This window comes from Carassius gibelio, chromosome A19, assembly GCF_023724105.1.
Source record: "Carassius gibelio isolate Cgi1373 ecotype wild population from Czech Republic chromosome A19, carGib1.2-hapl.c, whole genome shotgun sequence".
Taxonomy (NCBI): Eukaryota; Metazoa; Chordata; class Actinopteri; order Cypriniformes; family Cyprinidae; genus Carassius; species Carassius gibelio.
Window position 1 is genome coordinate 14,242,215 of NC_068389.1, and position 20,453 is coordinate 14,262,667.

Below are 20,453 nucleotides of genomic sequence, written 5' to 3' on the forward strand. Positions count from 1 at the left end.
GTAAACAGCTCTGTTTCTATATTTGACCTCTTTAATTGGCTTTTTAGTCAGTCGTTTAGCACCTTAATTGACTAACATTTAAGCCCACAGGTCTGTGCACTGATGAGGATGGACGTTAATCAAACAATAATTTCATGCATGCTGTGCACTGTCCGGCTTTATGTGTTGGCTTTATTCTTATAGATACATTCAGGTTCACAGTCCAGTGAATTGCTCTCGTGACAATGATTAAATTATAAAAAAGTTTTGAGAATTGATATGATGTAAATCACACATGGGGTTTCTAGTCGAGGTTGAGCTTGAGCTTGGCGGACACACAGGAACGATACATTTGTGGCTTTGACACATTTCCTTTACGAGGGTAAAATATAGAGGCTGTGGGACTGGCTACAGGGCTCTGAGGTGATATAAAATCTGAATGTGGTTTCATTGGAGGACAAACATTATTGTGGATGCATATCAATACCCGTTTGAGCTTATCATCTATGCATAAAGCCTAATGCACTCAGGTAAAAAAATAAATAAAATACACTGCCAGTAACCTACATCTGTGCATCCTGAAGCTCACGCTCACAAATTACATTCTTTAAAGTGTGAGCGTGGGTGTTACAGATCTTTATTTGCTGCTGCATACAGTGCTTTGAAAGCTGGCTGTTAACCTATAACAAACAATGATAGACTGTAAAGCAGCAAACTGATAGATATGACGAGTCTTTTGTGTTTACTATATCATAACAGTTATAGGCCCTTGCTAAATCTTTGATATTTACATTGTCAGCATATTTGTGTTTAAATCAGTTTATACTGCAAGACATAAAATGAACTCTTTGCATCTGTGCTGAGGGCTATATTGTATGTAAAATATATTTGATGGAGAAGCGGGGCAGTATGACTATTCAGTAACAAACATATATATATATATATATATATATATATATATATATATATATATATATATATATATATATATATATATAATTATTTTTTGCTGGAAATGTTTTATGCATTACTGAAAAATTATTGATTACTGAAAAACAGTCATTTGTAATTTGTTTTGAAATGTAAAGTCTTTACTGTTCATCAGTTTAATGCTCCTGGATAAAAATTATTTCTAAATAGATAGATGCATAGACAGACACTATGAACAGTAGTGTAAGCATGCCATCAGTGCAAAATATGACAATTGGTTTAAAAGCAAACTAAAAATTAGCAAAATAGCTGATATGCAGCACAGATATATTGTGCTACCAGCTGATGCATTTTTACCATCACACCGCCCAGCCCTAATTCCATTCTAACCCAACAGAATGGGGAAGAGCATGACCCTCTAGACAGAATCGTATCAAAATCCCCATCACCCCAGTCCTTTCACTATGGCGGCAAATGGAAATTAACTTGCTCAGGTCACCCTTATCCCCCAATCCACTTTGAAATGGACTGTCAAAGGCTGAATGTAAACAACAGTATTGGTGGCTGATTCTGACAGAAGAAGAGAAGGCATGTCAGAACTGCTCCTCTAACAATGGCAGCTGAAGATTATCTACTGTACAAAAGGGGCTGGCATCTGAAAAGGGATTTTCAACTTAAAATGTCACCCTTCGCAAATATGGCCCCCACGATAATTTTACCCCATTCAGAAAATGGCATCATAAAGCATTAATTTCATGATGTCAAAGAAAGGGATAAAAGTCACACACAAATTGCCAATATAGGCTTGTGTTCTGTTCATCACATGCAGTTTTCATATAATCGATCATTTGTTAAGCTCTGCCCCCTTGATTACTGTTGCTAGTACAGGTTGAATGTCCAATAATAATAAAGTATCCTCAAACACTGCAATCAATACAGATTAGTAGTTAATTTTGCACAATTTCATTTACAGCATCAACAAAGATGTGAAAATGTGTATCCTCTCTGGGTACCTTGTGTGGCTATTAGTGCATGTTTTACCATATTTTTGGATCATTTATGTAAAATTGTGTTTAAAGTGTCCATATTATGCCATTTTAAGGTTGCTAATGTTGTTTTATGAGTCTCCTGAAACAGGTTTACATGCATGCAAGGTAAAAAAAAAAACATTTGTTTTTTCAAAAAAAAAAAAAAAAAAAAAATATATATATATATATATATATAATTTTTTTATTTGTGTATATATATATATATATATATATATATATATATATATATATATATATATATATATATATATATTGACCTAATTTCTAAATGATTCGTAAACGACGCGAACCAGTTCAAAGAATCTTTCTAAACCCTTCTTTTCCATGAGCCCTCACTGCTGTGATTGGTGCAATCTTTTTTGATTGGTCCAGAACCATTTAGAGATTGGCTCTGGATTGGTCTACCATGTACAGTGCGTGTCGGAAACATTTTACTGTGTTTGTGGGGAGGCAAGTTGGCGACATAGAATGTGGGCAGACAATATGCAAATGTGTTACTTTGTGTCGTAGAGCCGTAACAGAATACGGTTTTAATTTCTGACGACTCGTTTAGGCGACTGCAGGCCAACTCTATTTTTGGATAGTTGATAACTTTATTTATCTGCACTGTTGGCTTCACCACTTTGCAGGAAGTTTATGTCCACATACAGCTACATGACAAACTGCATGAAAGATAATAGTCGAAAAGGCATGATAGGGGCACTTTAAAATAATCCAAACATACAGGTTCTCCACAGACTCGGAAATTCGAAAAGATTAAAAGCTTAAGTCGCTTAGGTAGGATAAGTCACATACATTTGTAAGGGTCAGTTAAGGACTATCTTGTCCAACGACATGTCTAGCTGCTGGTGGGCTTTATAATTAATAAGGAGATATTAAATCACCGGAAATAATCAGAAATAGTAATGTGTTGAAATGAAACATACACACATTGATTATGTATGCTGGATGTCTGAGAATGACTTAGAGTATGATTTCAAATTGAGCAAGAGATGTGGAGGTACTTGCTCCATTTGTTAGAATTCAGAAGATGAAAGACACTAAATAAGCGTGGCACTGTGCATGTTTAAAGTGCATTCATTTGAGTTCTCACATGCATGCAGTGACATATATAATACATATCTATGAAAAATATATAAAACATTATATATAATACATAAACATGAATATTTTATATTTATTCTCAGAATTTTAAATAAGAGGAAAATGCTGCAAATAATTCTAAATTACTGAATAATATCAGTCCTATAAATAAAAAATAAATGAAAGAAAACAGCACTTAAATGCCATCAGGGGAAAAAATTGCTTTGGGTTTTTAATGCCACCATGGTGAGAGAAGGGAAGAATAATAAAATCAACATGCATGTGTGCATGACACGCTGTGTGTCACTGATAAAAATTATATTTTATTTGAGTATAAACACTGAAAGTCTATGTTTAAATAAATTAAGTTACGTGTGAGATTATCCTACCCTTAATTTGCATAATGGCATGTGATGCACTCTCAGCATTCACAGATCTATTTTCTTTCTCTCTGACTATGAGATATAAAAAAAGAAAAAAATGAAAAAGAAAGAAAAGGGGACACCGAGAGAAGAAAGGAATACATTAAGCATTGACACATGGTGTTTTTAAATGGGACTACATTTGTGATCGGCTTTGGCCAGACAGCATAAACCACGGTTTTCATTAACCAGGGTTGTTGGAAACACATTTAACAAATCAAGAAGGGGGAAAAACAACTAAAAACCAAGCATCTTTTGCTCATCAAGCTAAATGTTGAGCACAGTGTTTCATCAGACCATCACGTTCGTATATATCTGATTATGTCTGTAAAACACAAAGTTCTGGATAGGATTTCTTGCATCAGAGGAAGGGTGAAAGAAGTAAGGAGATATATTTTATGAAATGATGTATTCAAAAAGAGGATGTGTCAGATCAGATGTCAGGTAGAGAGCGAGAGAGAGAGAGAGAGAGAGAGAGAGAGAGAGAGAGAGACAGATGGGGAGAAGCTGTGATTTAATAGTTGGGTGCACCTGCAGCCTGGATATCCTCTGCATCTCAATGAGCTTTGCATTGCCTCAACCCATCACTGTCCTTCCTCTCTACTCTTTCAATCCCTCAGCTTTTCTCTCTGTATGCTTTGCTCACACTTGTTCTCCGGATAACAGAAAACAAAACTGTCCTTAAATCAAATCAAAATGTATATAGTTATTATATTAGAACAATCATTTCCATATAAAAATACAATATGTATAAACCATTTTTTATTCTTATTGCAAGTGAATTTTTTTATTTAATGCAATCTTTTTTATGTAATGTAGTGTTTTTTAAAGATGAGAGCATATCACACAACCTGTCCCTGTTGGAATTTGAAAAAATTGGCTAGATCATATCACTTTATAAAGATACCGTACAGTCTGAATGTGCAGCCTTTGAACAATCAACAACAGACTACAAAAGACTATGAAAGACCATGCCCCTTTATGGTACAGTAAAGCCATATGGCAACATTTAATTTTAAACTCCTATGACATTTGATTGTGTTCAATACTGCAAAGTTCTCTATTAAAAAACACATTTGTAAATTTCTCATCCATCAGGATTTTTCACTGCACCTTTGATTAGATAATTAGATGATGCTTTTTACAAATTAACTTTGTCCAACAGAAATTTGACAGAAAATATGATATGAAATATGAACATTTTACAGATAATATGAATGTTTCCCATATGGTAATTCTTTACCACCAATTATGATGTCTGTTATATGGCTTCTAAAAAAGTGTAACTATTTTCAATAGATACGGAAAGAGTTACCCATTACCACTGAAGATAAAAACAATATTCCAATATAAATCAAATACTTGGTCAATCTGAGCTTGTAAAGTTCTTTGATACTTTCTTTTCCTCAAAAATCTCTTTTATTTTTGTTACTGGACAACAACAACAACAACAACAACAACAACAACAAAAACATTGCAAATACAACCCATTCAACATTGTGTATCATGTACTTTATACATCTTTGTTTTGGTAACCAAACTTTACTTACATAGGCTGGGTGGTCACAATTTAATATTCATATTTTCATTGTCTTCCCTGTTGATCTTATCAGAACAGATCTGTTTCCCTCAACAAATGACAGATATAAAGCATAAGATTGCTTTATTCCTCCTCCTCTTGTCTCTCATTCTGTCTCGTTCCCTGTCTGGTGTTTGACGAGGCAGGCATACTTAATGTGACTGACAGCCAGAGGCAGCACCCTGACCAAAGTTCTCTATGACATTTGCTTATTCTGGAAATGATAAAACTCATCTGTTTTTGTTTCTTTTTTTCTACAGGCCTTAATCAATTTCTGGCAAACAGCTGTACTGCAGCCCACAGACTGCTTCCAGTAAACAAACAGCCAAATTGTTTTTTTATTTACATCACAGATGAGGCCAAGCACAGAATGGGATAGCTTATGTATGTTTTGATATATATTTAGGTATCAAATATGAGACCACAATGCCAATTTGGGAATCGCTGTAATAATTTAAACTGGGAAACAAACAGTTTTAAACATTTTGTTTTAGACACTGTGTTGATTATATCATTTCAAGTGGCAAAAATGGTATTAAATAGGAAGAAATAAAAATTTGAAGTAATTTCTTTAGTGGTTTCAGACCTTTGAGCATCGGTGTATGTACAACGGCACATAAAAAAGCAGCCTTTCAGTCAGACCTGCTGTACACAGTGAAGACTAGTACAAAGAGCTCAGAGAGATAATTATTCTACTCTGAGAGTAGAGAGACAAACATAATGAGGAGGAACTGGGGGAGTTTATGGGAAATGCCATATCAAATCAAATAAACGCAGCTGGAGGAAAGGTAGATGAGCGTTTAACATACACATGGGGTTTGCTTGTCAGGCTCAGAGGTATTTCATCAAATCTCTAAGTCAATAGCAATAATGAAGCTTCATATAGCACAGAACCAACCATCATGATAAACAGACCAAAAATGCATTTCAACACAGTGGGGGGTGGATTTTGTAGTATATAAACTATAAAATATATTTTGTTTAAAGGGAAACATGGTTTAACCAAAAATGTAATGAAAATGACTTATTTTTGGAAAAGCTCTCAGTGTTTTTATTTTTATTATTTTTTTATATACATGCAATGGAGTCCAAATTAATCTATTGTATGGACAACAACAGTTAAAAAGTTATTCAAAATATCACCTTCTTTGTTCAACATAAGAAATCAAGGATGATGTTTCAAGCTGGATTAGGTTTAGTTGGCTGGTGGACCAGCATATTCATGTCAAAACCAAACCAAATTGACAAAAAGTCTTAGTGGTTAAGTTAAATAAAAATATCATACTGGGAACCAAAACACTGCAACATCTTCTGCAAGTTAAAAAACAATTATGACTTACTATCACATGAAGGTGGAGGTCCTTCAAACTCAAGATGAGTCCCAAGGCGACAGGTTTGAATACTGTTCCCATTCAGATGATATCCTGGGAGACATCTGTAACGCACTATATCACCTGTGGAAAGAGAGGGAGTGAACAGATGACATATTCATTGCTTTATCAATTGTCTTTCAGATGCATGTCACCTTCTGAAATATTATAGATAACATGGGATTTCTGAGGAGCATCTGGTTGTTCCTGCTGTTGCCTCACTCACGAGTTGATGAAGGCCATGTCCCCTCACTGTCTCACTTAATGGCTGACAGTGACGATAAAAGAAAAACGAAAGAAGGAAAGAGGAAAAGGGAGACTCGGCGTGCCGGCGCTGCATTGCAGTGTAATTAAGGAAGCACCACACAGCTTGGTTTACATTGATAACACCCATCGGCTCCTACCCGAGGGCCACTCACATCTTCGAAGCAAATCTCCCTGTTGCTACACAAACCCTCAGGCACTCTGTGACTCAGCTAAGAGGAACCAAAACACCTAGTGGTTTCATAATATAGCATTTAACTCTGCTGAATTAATGGAACACTAGCTAGAGCAGAAAAAAGAGGCTTTGAATGCTTTGAAATACACATACAGGAATGTTTTTTTGGCCGTGAGAGCATGCGTTCATGGCCATCTGAACACAGCAGCCTTTGTTCAATCACTGAATTAAGCAATTTAATTGGATGTGGTAGATAATCAGTGATCAAAACAGTGATTCACTGCAGGTTAGTGCCAAAGACCATGACAGCTTTAACCCCAACGGAGGCTCTACAAACACTCTCCATTCCAGAGAGGTCAAACAACCCTACACCGACACGTAATTGCCCATTAAGAACAATTAATATCAATTAATGCATTTTCCCCCATGGCCGAAAAGCAGTACACTGATTTAACATTGAATTTCAGAGGCAACAGACGACCAGTGAGGTCAGGATTGCAGTTTTTAATATAACTTTGATTGGATTTGTCTGAAAGAAGAAAGTCACATGCATCCAATGTAGGATGCTTTGGGGTGAACTAACCTTTAGTTAGTTAGTTTATATATAATACAGTTTCAGTTTTGTCCCACCCCCAACCCACTAATGTGTAAACTCCACCTATGTAAAACGCCATGCACAACACAACATTAGCCTCTGTTCTGAATTCTGGCAATGAGTCAGCATATCAGCACGGCCCTATGGGACTGCTAGCCGTGACATCTTAGAGGTTTTCTCTCCTCAAAGTGAGTTCTCGAGGGGTGTTAGTTGTGTGAGGAGGGTGTGTGTGTGGCTGGCTCTGCTATTCTGGGAACATTATTAATGAGAGCCGCTCATGCCTGAAAATGAACTGGCAGCCTGCATCTCTGCTCAAAATGTTCCACTTATACTGGGCCAGGCCGAGCCCACCAACACAAATGCACACAAGCAGGCATACAAATCAGATTGTAAATGATGTAAAAATGAATACAAACTCACCTATCTTAAATTCTTTACTGGCCATCAGAATTTCTGCGTTAGGAATGATAGGAGGTGGCAAACAAAACTGAAGTCTATAGGCTAGAAGAAAGAGTGAGACAAAGAAAAAAATTCATTTATCACACAAATACACAATTATATCATAGTTGATGTTTAACCAGTTCTCATTTTTTAGAGGACTCTTAAGTATGACATGGCTGTTGTGGTGCCAGTCAGTGTTGTTATGTCAGTTTTCTGTGGCTCCATTAGACTGAAAAACCTGTATTTGGTTTTAAGCACCCGTGCAGTGTTACAGTACTCATGTCCATATTTTCAAGCTCCTGGTCGTGTCATGAACTCAGGTGCATTTGACTGGGAATCGAGACGGAGTCTGGTCTAGAGTACTACAACACTGTGGATACATTTCATGGTCTTAGCCATTTAGACCCTCTTCAGGTCTTTGTCTTGACACTGACTTGATCCTATTTTGGTTTCAATCTTAAAACTGACTCAACCAACTCAGGTCTTGGACTCAATTTAACTGGTTTCAACTACAACTCTTTAATACTTGGTCAATCACACATTTTCATGGAGTCCTGACTCAATCAAGCAACTGTATTGGAAGATGTATTGGAATGCTGATGGTAGCTTTCTCTTTGACTAGTTACCTTGGTAGTTGATCTTGAACAGTCCACCTTTCTCAGAATTGCTTCGGAAACGTATTAGAACTTGATTAGATGTGCTGCTTGGTGGGTTGTTGGGCTCTCCTTCGGTAAAAACTCCAAGTTTGCGAGCTGTTTCCTGTGGTCCATCCCTGTTTAAGATGCAACATTAAAACTCAACTTATAAAACCCCACTAACATTGCCTACTCACTGCTACAGGAGAATAATACATGCCTTGATTCCTAAAAATACACTGTCAGTCAGACCCCACAAATATTGATCACCCTGCTGATTTGAGAGGAGTTCACTGATTCTAGCCATACTGATTACTTGATTTCAAAGACTCTTCTCACACTCTCTTAGGGAGTGCACTACGTTCTCTCATGCTCAGTTCAGACTCAGCCTGTGAGTCAAGACTCAACTGAAGCCACCATCTACAAAGACATTACCTAGGGCTTACCTCCATCTTTACAGTCCTCTGATGGGTAGGGAAAAGCATGGCACCAACCTAATTCCAGTTTTAACCATGACCATTTGGCTTCAGAACCATCTGTCTGTGGATGCCTGAGGTTGTGCTACACATTACGTCCTATCATGTGCATTCAGAAAAGCATCTGGTTGGCTAAAGGGAATGCTGGCTCACTGAAGTGAGACCAAGCTGTCTTGGTGGAGATTTTCTTGGGTGTTCTGGTTATATTATACCTCTACTTTGACTTGAAGTGGATGAACCATGCATGTAATAGAGTATATGAGAGTAGGGAAACCTAGGTTCAGAAAGATCAATACTTCCTCATTTAATCCAAAAAGAAAATTGCAGTCTCAAGAGAGGCAATGATTTTTGAGAAGATGTGTGCTTAGTCTGCAACTTTTGGCCTAATATGTTTTATGGTGAACCCGTGACAGAGTTCAACGTCCTACCTGTACATACAGGCCCCAAGCGACTCAATAAAGAGGCTCATTAATTAATCATCAGTCCGAGTGTGCTATAAATATGTTCTCTCCCAGAAAAGAGAGTATCAGAGAGAGAAAGAGAGGCTGAGAAGGTGTAGAAGGATAATTGCAATAGGAAGTTTGACAACTAACCAGACTGTGATGAAATCTTGGGGGCCATGGACTTGCAGGAGGGTGAAATTAAGACGGATGCCCAGGCCGTGTGGCACTGTAATCAGCCAGCTGCAGTCTGCAGAAGTGGGGTAATCCTCTGGGTAACCGGGGGAGAAGATAGTGCCGTTGTCTGATGTAATGTTACCTTCACAGGGCACTAGAATGCAAAAATGAAAATCTAGATATGGAAAAACTGTTTTTGTAGCAATTAAAGATTAAAGAAATGACATCACAAAAAGCAGCCTTGCACAGAAAATTGTTACAGCAAGATAGTGGAGAAAGCAGGAACCAGGACAGGGGCAGGGCAACACGGGTGAAAATCCCCGCTGGGTTCTAAAACACCACTCAGTCGTTCCAAGTAGTTCATTTTCCATGTCTGACTCCACTTTAGAAATCCCTCTTGCTGCAGTGCTTTGCATTTATATAGACATGTCCATGTTTCCAATGATTCAAATGAGCCCCAGACATATGAAATCAAATCCCCTTCCTGTCCCTGCTGATCCCATGCTGCTGCTGCCCCAAGTTGGAGAGGAAATGATCAATGCAATTCAGCTGGCGAAATAAAGATAGGCCCATGACTTGTGCGCACACATTTGGACAGTCGTAATACACTCTCGCTCTGACTGTAGTCTCAGCAGTTTCTTGCACCGTCAAGGTCTTACCGTCCCCACAGCCCCCCACTCATTCCCGCCCCCTCTCAATCCTTCTACAATTCTTCCTGCAATCTTTCCTCCTCCTTCATTTCCTTTCTTCAACAACGGAATACGGAAAGGGGTGCCTATGTTAATCCCTTGTGCCGTGTGCTCTTTCTCACCACCGTACTTGTTAAATGAAGTATCGATCACATCATTGATTTAAAAAAAAAAAAAAAAAAAAAAAAACATATCACGCTATCAAGAAGAAATGCATGGTGATGCTATCTATTGGGCAAAAAAAGTTGCTGTGGTGAACAAAAAAAAAAAAAAAAAAGGAGAAGAGAGGCATAGATGGAGGACAGGCAGGCAAGTAGGCTGATATGAACAGGTGGAGCAGAGGAAGAGAAAATCGATCAGCTTTCTAACGCCTGGGAGAGGAAATCTATGTACATGACAGCCTGGGCATAAACTATTGGTGACCGCATGTGTAGATGATACCTTAGCCAATAGGGGTGCGATGTACTTATTTTTTTAAAATTTGCTTATAATTTGTACTATACTTCTATAAGTAACAGTACTATAATTATATTAGTGAGAATTTGTACTTTACTTAAATCACTGATTCTACTTATATGTAATTTAAAACAGGCAATGAAGTGAATTTCAGTGTACAGTTTGTAATTTGTCCTCTCTAAAGAGACATCTCATCAGTCAACACGGCATAGTCTTTGACCTAAACTAAAGATGGACGAATGTGAGTGTGCGGATGGCCAACAATCAGCCTATAAACTACTATATTCAAATGTCAAACAAGCCTTGGCTGAATTTAACATTTAAACCCATTATTGTATGGGTTTATTATATGGACACAATAATAACATTCTAAATAATCAGGATGCCTGAAAATATCCATTGTCTGTTGATTTTATCAGTATTAAAAACTATTATAAAAAGATGCATTGATTTGAAATGTAACTCCGACTTTGCAGCCCATCAAAAATTGCAATTTACCTGTTAAACATCCATTACAGCTGAAGAATATTGTGTACTTTTGTAAATATTATATGAGGAGACTTTCAAGCAGCTGAGATAGTCTAAAAAGAAAAAGAGTCACATCTTTCATCTTGATTGTTCATATTACACAGCATGGGGGTGTGATGCATCATATCTATTCTTTCCATTTTCACCCTGACACCAGAGCTCTCTATTACTACAAATTAAATTACGCATGGTGCAATAGTATTCTAACAAGGCCCAGGTTGATCATAAGATTTGTGTGTGTGTGTGTGTGTGTGTGTGTGTGTATGTGGATTATTATAACACAAAGTGGATGAATAATGTGTGCTTCTATTTGCGGTTTCACCTATGCAGCGACGCTGGGCAAAGGACTAGTGCCTGAACAAGGCAACGAGGCTCCAAATGATATGTAAGACCCTTGAGTATCTATCTCCCTGGAATGTCTTTATGTCCACATGAGCATTCAGTATCCCGTGTGCATATGTTACCTCGTGACCCACTGCATAATTAACTCATTGAATCAACAGAAAAATGAGCATGAGAATGTGGGTCAAGGATGAACTCGATTAGTTTCCCATGGAGGAGATGTTAGAATACAATGAATCACAATCCAGTGCGCAACTCAGATTATTTATACCTACAAAATATCAATGCTTTACATGACAATATATAGTATATAAAATCTGACATGTCACATTAAAAACTAGGTTGGTTACTAAATAAAAGCTCCTCTCAGAATGCAAATAAGCATACCAGATGTTTACTGATGTGAGGGAGCAAATGGAGGTGGTTGTACCTTCACAGCGAGGAAACGGATGATCCCAGTTGCGTGTAGTGCCATGTTGACAGGTAAGAATGGAGTGTCCCATCAGCTGATACCCTGGATAGCACTCAAAGGAGATGGACTGACCCACATTATAACCAGCCCCAACCACCACACCATTGCGGAAGGGTTCAGGATCAGGACACTCTTGAAGTTCATAGGCTGGAAAAGACATATTGAAACATGAAAAACGGGAAGAACATTTATTTTTGTAAATCGATTTTTTGAACCTGGTAAAATAAATCCAGGCCCAAGTCCATATTTTGTAACACCAACCTAATAGATGTAAATGTTCATCAAAAAAGAACAAAAAAAAGTTCTTTGCAAAAGGCACCAATCTAAACCTAGATTATGTGAACTTTACATGTAAAACATATGCATGGAATCAACTGATTGCTGTACCCCAACAAAGCATTGGGATTTGATTCAAAGCAAATGTAATCATAGCTCCGGCAACTTTCTTTCAGACATGCAGGTCTGAAATTCATGGCAATGCAACCAAGTGATCAATGTTCACTGCAGGCGGTGTAAGCACCAGAACACATAAACCACATTTTGTCTCTGGGTCAATATGTTTTTCTTCAAAAAAAAATTGTGTCTATTTTTGTGTGTGTGTGACTTTTAGTTCATTCTGAAGAAAAAAAAAACTGTTAAACAAACAAACAAACAAAAATGCTTTTTATTTATTTTCATTAGTTCTGTCTGAATCTGGAGTCAAAGAAATTAATTTCTGTGGATCAGAGCATCTTTACAAAGCACTGCAAAAGGAAATACTGACAGATATAATGCTTGATTTAAATGCTAATGTACACAAAATTATGTAAATATTGATTTCAAAAGCCATTTCAATACTGCAAATTGTCATTGCATCATAGTGTAAATTCTGATAGCTTTCACGGATCCATACTAGAAAAGGCCGTGTCTATGACACAATTTTAAATTCACTCATTGGACTGAAATTCTACTTTGGATTCTGGCATCAGCAGCATTTTATACCTGATGGATTTTATGCACAGCTTCACAGAGAATGGGTTATTACCGTGTTTACTCGTTATCTTGACTGATTGTCTTGGCAAGGTATTGAAAATTACATTCAAATTGAGGTTCCTGAGAAAACAAATGTGCAAAGGCAGAACTGCAACAACAATGCTAACGACAACAATATGTGGAGGCTAGGTAAATGGTTAATCTTCGTAAAAAACTTTCAACGTTTCTTAATTAGTTTCCTTACCCTGATAATCAAATCTGAAACCAGGCTTATTCTGAGAATGATCGCTATGGAAATAAATAGTAGTCTCATGTGAAGTGGTTAGAAGAGATGGTGGTAAATCCTGCCCACTGAATCTTCCAATCACTGTGCTGGTGTCAAAAGGTCCATTCCTAATTTCCAGGAAATCATGGTTGGCCTCAGTGGAAAAGTTCAAGAACTGCACATGAGCCCCTGTTTGGAAAAGAAAACAAATTGTGTTTGTAAAATGAATATCCCAACCAGGGGTGCGTTTCCCAAAACCATAGTTGCTAACCAATGGGAAATTGCATTGCAACCAAAAAAGTTGGTTAGCAACTATGGTTTTGGGAAATGCACCCCAGCTTGCTAACAGTTATAGGCAATTGGGGTAACACTTTAGATTAGGGACCACGTATTCACCAATAATTAGCATTTTCTCTAAAATGCAGCTAATCTATTTTCCCTAATCTAAAGTGTTACAGAAATAGACATACAGTAAAAAATTTATTATATATATATATATTTCAGGTAAGCAGTAAAACCAGGCAACAGTAGAATCAACAATTTGGCTTCTTTAGCTTCAATCACATAAAAAAATGTATCCAGGCCAGTCCAGCTAATGTGGATTCATATTCTAAGCTAAAAACGAAATATTAAAAATGTGGTCAGTATTATTAACTAAAAGGTAGAAATTTGATCTATTACATATGCCATTTCTAGTAACTTTCAGTAAAAAACTAATAAAATATCATGGTTAGCATTACCAGTTTTATCCAGTTCATCTTAAACTAGAACTCACTGCCATTACCAAGAAACTCTTTCTAGACAGCTTCTGTTCATTCTGCTGTGTCCTCACCGTAACCGACTGGCAAGTATATCCTCCAGGTGCAGTCACTGTTGCTAGGGTAGTTTCCTGGGAAACCAGGGCTGAGGATGGTGCCTTCCATCTCTTCTCTGATTCCCCCACACTGAGCTGAAAAAGAGAAAAAAAAATAGGTGGAATAGAGTTAGAGACATTGATTTGTAGAAAACACATACCGTGGTGTAAACCAACCCTGTTGTGCTCAAGGTTTAAGTACTTCTAAAGACCAATAAAATCAATGGAAATAAAAATAGTGTACAGTTGTCAGGATAACATTATAGAATGATATGAGGTGACCAGAAGGCTATTTTATTTTATTTTTTTGGTGGGAATATATGTATATTTTTATGGGGGCTGACTGAAAGTGAAAATTGCTGACACTGACCTAAAAACATTTTTTTTTTTTTTTTTTTTTTTTTGTGAGCCAGCAAGGCTTTTATAGTTGCTAAATATAGAGTGGGATGCAAAAGTCTCAGAGCACACTAAACATCTGGGAACAAAAAATCTAGAACTAATAAGAACTACTGTAAAGATAATGTGTGATGCAATTATTAATAATTAATTCCAAAGTGAAGGTCATGGTAACCCACTAGTAATGATTCAAGTATCAGCTTGAATGACTTGGATCAGTATTCTAACGTGAATAACACAATAACTCTCTAGTAATTACTGAAATCATGTAGTTATTCATTAATGACAGAACAGTATTCTAAACCGTTACCCAAAATCTAACTTATATGTGATAAGTATTACGTGATATACATGAGATGCATTGTAAATCTGTTAAAGGATTTTTAAATTTGCTATGTCTGCAATATTATATATCTTTTGCTTTTAATGGAAGCAAAACAATTAAAACGTTACTCATGAAAGAAAATAATTAAGATTCTTTTAATTTGCCTCCAATAATATATACATAAAAAAAAAAAAAAAAAAAAAAAAAAAAAAGATATATATATCTATTTGGAAAGACGTGTAAACGTGCAATGAACTGTCATATCTACAGCAACCTGTGTGGGATACAAGTCGATTGACGTTTCACGTTGCTTAGCAATGCCGTCTATCTTGTGCAGTGACCCTAAAAGCTTCGTGCCAAATAAAGAAATGTAACACATTAGCTTTTCTATTGACATCATAGAAAAAACAAGTCTTTCATTTAATAAAAAGGCCAATTCACTTCCCAAAGCTATCAAAGGCCACTCAAGCACCTCTGTAGCCTTCAATCGTCACATATCAGTGAAAATGTATGCTCTATCCCCTCCTCCTTTTGAGGCTTTGAGTCTAAACTACTGATTGATTCAAATATCACTCTGATTAAAGCCTTGGCTTTGGACTCAAAGAGACCCTATGGGTGTACTGAGAAGCCCTACAAAGCTTCAGATCCTGAATAAAGGGGTTAAAAATGTGCTTTGTGCCTTTGAAAAAGCAGCAGGAATCAGGAATCAGGAAACTGCTGATGACTGTCCAAGCCATGAATCATTCAAGAGCTCTGCCAATCACAGCAGGAGATAGAACTAACAGGACACTGTTAGGTTTTTCTCAAGAAAGATATTATGCTATTATCTTGATCCTGTGGTCTCTGCTCCTTTCACTAGTAATTTATCATTAGGTAATGTTATGCTGAGAAATATGTCTATGCACCTCTCTCTTTCTTTATTGATCTCTCTCTCTCTATTAACAAACCAAATGGCATTTATTAAAAAAAGATGGCACAAGTACACCTGTCAGATGAAATCCTGTTTATAGATAAATCAGATGAACTACACATGTTGCGATTCTGCTAGGACATCTAAGTGAATTTGAGAAGAACTGATATCATACATCCATTACAAATCAGCTTGGGACCAACTAGATAAAAGCAAAAACTGCAAACATTGCTTAGCCAAGTTAGTTCTGTGAAACACTTTAGCCTCATTCATTTGATCATTGGTTACCTAATGCAGTGAAATTCATACGTTTTTAAATGTGGCTTGAGTGCCCGAGTAGTTTTTGGGGCTGGTGTATACACGGACACAAGTATCCATGTAGTTCTTTACCATTCAGGACTCTGTAGAGGATCTGAACTCATAAATCTGTAGAAGCCAGGATTTAGAAAAGAATAATAAATGAATAAAAGATGACAGAAGTTATTACCGATGCAGAGAGGAGGCGGATAGTTCCAGCGGCGTACAGGCCCTGGCATGCAAGAGATATGGGAGACCCCCTGCAAAGGAAAAAATAAATACAAATATGTTTTCTTTGTTTTTGTTCAGTCTTTCCTTCATTCATAGGTAACTGATTACATGTAAAATACTTATCATTAGATTATATTATGATTGTATTACATTTCAAATACTCATAAATCATAAGAAACTACTAAAGATACTTTTTTTCAATCATTAAATGATTACTTGATATGCACAAAATTGAAATACATTTTTCATAAGTTATTTCATTAATATTTCAGCTTTTTCAGGTCATCAAAAAGTAGTCAGATTATATTACCAAAGATATGCAATGTAACAGATTACATAACTAACTTCAAATTCCATCATGTAATTTGAGTTCAGTAATAGACTATAATTTGTAAGTAATCCACCCAGCACCAGCAACAGGTAATGAAAATGTAAGAGAGCGGATGAGCAACATGGAGCCAGGCATCAGCAAAATCATTCAACTGTTGCCGCCCCGTCTCTCCAACCAGTATTTTATCCCCAAAAAAACTGACTGCAAGGTCTTTGGCATAACTGTAGACGGTCCACAGAGAAAAATAAATACGTTTCCCAGGGGAAAATCTTTTGTTGTTGGTGTAGAATGTTCAACTCTATACTAGTTTTGTCAATAAAAAAAAAAAAAAAAAACTTTATTTCCCAAAAAAGCTTGACAAATTAAGTAGTTGCCAACATGGCCAGGTTGCATAAAATGCTTTTGCAATAAACATTATTTGCTACGAGAGCATTTTATTGGCATTTTTAGTACTCTGTACAATAAACTATTTTGAATTGTGTTGGGATGCCAGTTGATGTAACACCTGTGTCCTGAACTAACCATTGTTGCACTGTGTCCACGGTTTTGTGCAACTTTTGTCAGGTTCAGTCTCACCTGCAGAGTATATCCAGGGTCACACTGGAAAGACACCACACTGTTCATCTGTACTCTCTCGCCCACTTTGAAGCCATTCATGGGCACTACTGGTTCAGGACAGCTAGTGAGGGACACAGCTGTAAGGGAAAACAAGAAAACATGGCAAATAAAGAGAGAAATTAAGTTGAATGCAAAAGCTAGGTGAATTTTTAAAGATTGCCCTACTCTTGTACTCCAGACGGAAACCGGCTGCAGAGACACTGATGTCTGAGAAGAAGTGCAGGTAGAGCTGGTTGGAGGTGCTGTTTAGGAGGGCTGGAACTGTTGTGCCTGTAGAATACAAAATCCGTTAGCATATTGTGATTATGTGGTTGAATCAGTGTGTCCAAGGCTTTTGTAAAAAAAAAAAAAAAGAAAAAAAAACAACATCTCATTTTCATTATTTTTGAACTTTGTACACTACACATTGTTATTGTTAATTAAAACTAAAAAAAAGGTTTTGTTAAAGCTGAAACAAAATGCAAGATGAAAACATTGGCTAACTACTAAAGTTAAAAGTGAAAAGAAAAAAAAAGCATGGAAATGTGACAAGCAATTTAAGATATTTATGTTTTTTTTAAGTCATGCATATATTATATGAGATGGGATTAAAGCAAATTTGCAAACCAAACATGCATTTATTTTCACTTGGCAAGTACACAGACATTCCTGAAAAAAAAAAAAAAAAAAAAAAAAAACAAACAAAAAAAACCCGGCTGTCTGCAAATCAAGTTTTATTATATATTTGGATTTATATTGTGTTCTGCACTATTGCGTAAAAGTCAAGTAAAATACAAAAGAACTACAATTAGTTGTTTTTCCTTAAGCATTCATTTCTAAGTCCAGTGCAGATGAGAATTGTTACGCATGCATTTGTCTGAAGTTTATACAGCTCTTTTAGTCATATTGCTCAGTGTGTGTGGATCTGAATGGCTAATTTGTCTACACTCTGTATCGTTCATGTTTCTCTCTCTAGGGCAATTGTAAGATTTGTGCCTGTTCTTTGTGCCAATAAAAGGGAAAATGCAGCCTTCCCTACTGTGTAAGTAGCTTTTCGATTCCCACAATGCACACAAATGCACACTGGCAACAATGAAGAATCGTTCTTTTGATGTGTAAACTGTTCCAAAAAACACCATACATCATACAGTGGTCTAAATATTGATGCAAAACTACACATCTGCGCAAGACAATCTATGCACTTCTTTCAGACATCCACATAGGAATCTTCCAAGCATTCAAAGCAAAATAAATAAATACATAATAATAATAATAATAATAATAATAATAATAATAATAATAATAATAATAATAATAATAACAATAAAAAGCCGATTATTGTTACAATTTGTGTTTATGTAATGAACTAAGTCCCACCTGAGAAGCTCCCCAGCATGGTGTCAGTGTTGTCACCCCCATCGAACACCTCGAGAGAGTCCCAGTTCTGCTCAGTCACAAAGCTAATCACCTGGATCTGAGAGAAAGGAACAGAACCAAGGAAATAATAAAGTTGTGTGTATAATATTTAAAAAAGCTACAAGGATGTGCCAAATAAAGATATTTTAAAATGCCTATTTGATATAATGTGTTATATAGCCCTTCAAATGTGATCTTCAAATGTTTTTTTTTTTTTTTTTTTTTCATTTGTTTTAGATGCTGTTCACAGAGTTTTCCCAATGTACAGCCCTGTAAATATTTTGGTAGACATTTATTTTTCCACCTCAGCCTCAAACAAGCCTAGAAATTGGCTGGTCACAGTGGCATGACTGTGGCTATCGCTGGAAGATTGTCACATCTGATAGCCTTACTGTCAAATGGCACATTTATTTGTGCTTGCTCCACACAGTGAATTGGAAATTTCATGAGAGGGAGGGGGTAAGCTCTATATCCAGGCCGTCATGAGCAGTCTGTCTGACACAAAATGAAAACACACTGTCAATCCACCCTATAGCATCAGTTAAGAGCTCTACTTCACTTCTTTCCTAAACTTAAAGATGAAACAAGTGTACCTGAGACTACATTTTTAAGTGATGGTATTTGTTCCTTTTTGGCTTGGCAGAAATTATGATTATGATCCAGCTCACAAACCCAAAAGTGCATACGTATAATTTGGTTGGTATTTTTTGTCTTTTGACAATAATTACCTAACAAGCATCTTATAAAAATGGGCATGAAAAAGTAAATTACAGCAAACAATCTAGTTAAAAAAATAATCAAGGTATATTCCCCACAGTGTTCACTAAATACACTTGAACAATTTTAAACCATTTAATTTATGTGCACCAATTAAGCAATGCATATTCGAATGCAATATTTAACTATAAATATTTGTTCATAAAATTTTCAAATGCATGAAAAATACTATTCAAAAAATAATGGCAAGCCCAGCAGATAACAGAGCAGAAGAAAAATATGCACAATCAGCTGTAGAGGAATCTCTTAAATCTCCCAGTCTGCATTCCTTTCCTTTCATACCGCTGCTTCATCATATCAGTCTCTCTTACTTTTAGTGATGCTGTAATCACTACTGCATGGTTCCAATTCTCCTACAGCGAGAAGCATATGAATTGGGTTAAAGGAAATTAAGTTAGCAGTCCTGAACTCCTCCCATGATTCAGAGCTATATTTGATTACATTTGTATCCAACAGTGTGAGACAAGTCTGGAGAGATGGATGCAGATGCTACTTGAAAAAAAAAATATATGAAAATAATATGAAATGCTTTCTATGCACATAATCTGCATATGTAATGTCTCCTGAAAATTCAGCTTTACCTTTAGACAAATAATTTACATTTAAAACAATAGCAAAATAGTCACAGCACTTTTAATTGTAATACTATTTCACAATATTTATATTTGTTACAGTATTTTTTGTATACGGTATCAAATAAATGTTGCCTTGGACAGCAAACGATACTTAAAAGTGCTTTGTATTCATTTGTATTCATAATGGCCATAAAGGGGGGAAACTGTGTTTTATTGTTGCTAAAAGGACCGTACCTGTATTCCCATTCCCTCTGGCACACTGATCTTCCATACGCAGCTCAGGCTGTTCAGGTAGGGCTCAGGATAGACAGGGGACAGAATAGTACCTATCCGCTGGGTTAGATTCCCTCCGCATGGCACTGTAGCACAGACAAAAACACAAAGTGATGAAAGAGCAGGCAGAGAA

General features: G+C 36.5%; 1 protein-coding gene across 1 annotated transcript in view; it reads right to left on the reverse strand.

Moving 5' to 3' along the window:
• Positions 1-20,453, reverse strand: part of LOC127935277 (CUB and sushi domain-containing protein 2-like) — a 266,910-nt gene that overhangs the window by 40,109 nt on the left and 206,348 nt on the right. The window contains exons 35-46 of the mRNA XM_052532988.1: positions 20,282-20,406; positions 18,657-18,753; positions 17,466-17,570; positions 17,259-17,377; positions 16,311-16,380; positions 14,172-14,288; positions 13,319-13,528; positions 12,061-12,249; positions 9,592-9,769; positions 8,514-8,659; positions 7,867-7,947; positions 6,383-6,496 (exon numbers count right to left, since the gene is read on the reverse strand). Coding sequence (XP_052388948.1) covers positions 6,383-6,496; positions 7,867-7,947; positions 8,514-8,659; positions 9,592-9,769; positions 12,061-12,249; positions 13,319-13,528; positions 14,172-14,288; positions 16,311-16,380; positions 17,259-17,377; positions 17,466-17,570; positions 18,657-18,753; positions 20,282-20,406 — 1,551 coding nt within the window. The remainder of the gene's footprint in view (positions 1-6,382; positions 6,497-7,866; positions 7,948-8,513; positions 8,660-9,591; positions 9,770-12,060; positions 12,250-13,318; positions 13,529-14,171; positions 14,289-16,310; positions 16,381-17,258; positions 17,378-17,465; positions 17,571-18,656; positions 18,754-20,281; positions 20,407-20,453) is intronic.